Genomic DNA, 3341 nt, shown 5'->3' on the forward strand with positions numbered 1-3341 from the left:
GGATGTGGTATGCAGCAGAACTTGTATGCTGGTTTCAATGTTGCCATCGTAAGAGGCCACAGTCTTCTTGGCTACTTGCTGGTACCTGTGAACGTAATCTAACTGTGCTACCTCGCCGAGCCTGGTGCTCCCTGGCACGTCGCTGTGACGCTAACCAGACAGACACCACAGACACAGAAGAGCGCTATGCTCTCCTGCCCCTGCTGGCTGACACCCATTCAGTTCGCTCAGGCTGTCTATAAAGAGCGCTATGCTCTCCTGCCCCTGCTGGCTGACACCCATTCAGTTCGCTCAGGCAGTCTATAAGACTTAAAACTGAATTGGAATGTATTAAGGAAGGGAAGGGAAACTAGCAGGATACGCAGTAGGAGCACAGTGGGGTATGGTGCACTGCAACATCAAGATGCAGTTCACTGAGGATGAGGGTAGAAACCTCTCTATCTCTCTATTCTCCTTGGGCATAATAATAAATAATAATAATAATAATAATAATAATATCAGGCAGTGGTCGCTCTTAATTGATGCCTGATAGATAGTCATGAGCAGCTCTCAGCGCTGCGTGCTCGAAGACTTCACGCGCTGCTCAGATAGTGTCCTGTGGAAATTGATGATGTCGTTTTATGATCGTAAGGGTGTGGAGTCGTGGAGCCAAGGAATAGTCCCACATTTCATCACCTGCAACGCGTTTATTGGGCGTGCGCAACCAATTAATCCGCAGCATCAAATACCTGATCGCACGTAGGTGCGTACGCCAAAGTTCTCTTCAGCTTTTTTCGTGATTGTATGCACTCGGATGCAAAATTACCCATTGATGCATCGGAACCCCTATATGTTGTTGAGCTAGGGGCTGGCTCTGGTAAGTTCACCTTCTTCATATTGTCGGTCCGTAGCTTCCGTTACTTGCTGCTTCCAATAGTTTGGAGAACAGGCAATGAAGGAACTCGCTGGAATACTTGATCTTCCGCTGAGTCGCATAGTCTACGTAATGACAGATTTTACTTGGAATAATTTGAAGTTTTGGAATGATCATGAAAGCTTACGCCAATATTTTGAATGCGGCCTGCTTGATATCGCAATATTTGACGCTGTCAATGATGAATCTATAAGGTCGGAAGGATTGAAATCTATACACCATGAATTATGTGCAAACAAACATGTAGACTCCAACATTCGGGGGTCGTCATCACTCAGGACACTCTAGGGAATCCTATCTGCGTTATCGCGAATTATCTCTTCGACACTCTATGCCACGATATCTTCCAGGTAAGTTCGCTGTGGGAGCCTCTGGCCCGAATCAACTCATCAGGTAGAAAATGGGGAATTGAAAGAAGGCCTAATATCGGTTGGTTCACGTAACGAATATGAACAGGATCCACTGGATCCTGAAATAATTAAAAGATTTGACAACCAATTCTTATACAGAGCCATCGATGATGATTATTATTCTACAAGCGAGCGCGAAGATGCCTGCCATTTTAAGCGCATCTTGCGGTAAGATTTTCTGGGGTTTGCCTTTCTTTGTTTGAGTGACTGAAACTCAGATGGTATCGAGATTTTTTCGGAGAATCACCAGGCGGCGCCTCTATTCTCCTACCAATCGGTGCCTTGCGGGCGCTGCGGCGCTTAACTTCATTCTCTAGTGCGGCTGCAGCTGCTCTCTTGGTCGTTTGGAACCATGATTGGCCAATGTAGGTGGCCGTGCACTGGTCCTCTCCGGCGATAAGGGAAACAACAATCACGAGCAGCCCAAACCAGTGTCAATGCCTGCATCCACCGAACCTCTTGAATCATCCCGTCCAGATTCCGTGGACTCATGGACCCCCATGTTGCGGTGCACGGATCGTTTTCCGTCATGGTTAACTATCATGCAATCGGTCTTTACTGCACCAGTCGATCTGGGTTTGTCCTCCACGACCCCCAAGAAGAGGCATCATTAAAAGTCTCTGTCTTGGTATTTACGGGAGATGAAGGAACTAAGATCACTGAGGCTCATTCATATTCCGTGAACCACCGTGGCATCTTGCCGCCACCTCACAGTCGCAAATGGATTGGAAACGAAGTAGAACGCCTCTCTGCTGTAAGAAATGATTCAATTTCCAAGTGTCAGTTGTTCTTTGCTCCAATGAGGCTTCGCATAGGTGCGATCACTTGCATTTCCAAACTTGTGCCGCTCATTTTACGATTCAATTATCTCGTTTGGCCCAAATGACTTCTTTGTAATGCAGAAAAGCATGAAAGAGGATTCACAGAGGCCCGCCCTAAAAGCGATAGTTGTCCTCCTCAAGTAGCTGATCACGGGCGGCGTCTGCATGCATGTGGCTGAATATAAGGCCAATCGCAGGTTGAGTAACTGGGACCCTGATGTTTTTTACAAGTTTCGTGATGTCATATTACAGCAAGTGCCCACCTGCACCATCAAATTACGCAATGACCTTTGTCGCAACCTGCCTCGTGTCTGGACACAGCATTTTCTGCTAGACAAGGACAAAGATGTCGCATTCGAGGCAAATATTTTGTCGCTGAGTTTGATGACTACCACACATATCATAGGTCGGACGACTTTATTATGGGTTGAGGATGTACCAGAAGGCCATCCAATTCTACCGCACATCGATTCAGTTTAGTGGGGAGCATCATGTGACGTTTCACAATATGGGACTTTGTCACTATTCTCTCGACCAGCTTGATTCAGCTATGAAAAATTTTAATCGGGCGCTCCTTTTAAAAAGCGATTATGCCAAGGCTCGAGCGTGGCAACAGAAGCTTCTGCGAGAGCAGCACTACGAAGCGCCACTTCTTTGACTGCGTGTGCTGTTTTCGATAATTCTTACCAGGCCGATTTCGAGATGCCGTACCAGGCCGCGACTTTACCGTCGTGTGAGTTTGACCTTTAGCAGCCGACAACATTTAGATCCATTCTCTACTGTTCGACAGAAAAGAAATGCTGGACTACGAATGATGATGATGGTGCATCGCTAATTTAAATATGGTGGCTGAAAGTTGGTATCCCCGGCGTAATTTTGGCGACATTCAGCATCAATACGTCAAATGGGGCCTTTGCGTGGGCTTGGGGTGCCAGGCTCCACAGCCCAGCGTACAAGGGAAGGCGGCGCCATACTTGCCCCTTGCATGCCCGGGGAAATTCGACATGGCGCAAGTGGCGCGTTGGCAGATGCCCTGGCCGCAACCCACGGGAAATTCGACGCGTTGTAGTTTGGGCCGCGGCCGAGGCCCTGGTGCCTGGGTAAAGCCCCTTTCAATCTCTCTCACGAGGCCCTGTGCCTGTGAGCCGCGGAACAGGGAGGAATCGAAGGGGAGGGGTGTAAAAGAACGTAAGCTCC

The 3341-nt window shown here is 48.1% G+C and overlaps 1 protein-coding gene across 1 annotated transcript; it reads left to right on the top strand.

Annotated features, from left to right (window-relative positions):
- Positions 1-538: 538 nt before the first annotated feature.
- On the top strand, positions 539-3341 carry AURANDRAFT_55597 (hypothetical protein; the record flags this gene model as incomplete). The annotated part of the gene is made up of 11 exons (XM_009043740.1): positions 539-695; positions 743-882; positions 929-1107; positions 1161-1263; positions 1307-1491; positions 1542-1639; positions 1693-1756; positions 1801-1945; positions 2139-2284; positions 2342-2504; positions 2551-3341. The coding sequence occupies 11 exons, from the start codon at positions 539-541 to the stop codon at positions 2800-2802; spliced, it is 1632 nt and encodes a 543-aa protein (XP_009041988.1).

Source organism: Aureococcus anophagefferens, assembly GCF_000186865.1.
Source record: "Aureococcus anophagefferens unplaced genomic scaffold AURANscaffold_66, whole genome shotgun sequence".
NCBI classification, from domain to species: Eukaryota; class Pelagophyceae; order Pelagomonadales; family Pelagomonadaceae; genus Aureococcus; species Aureococcus anophagefferens.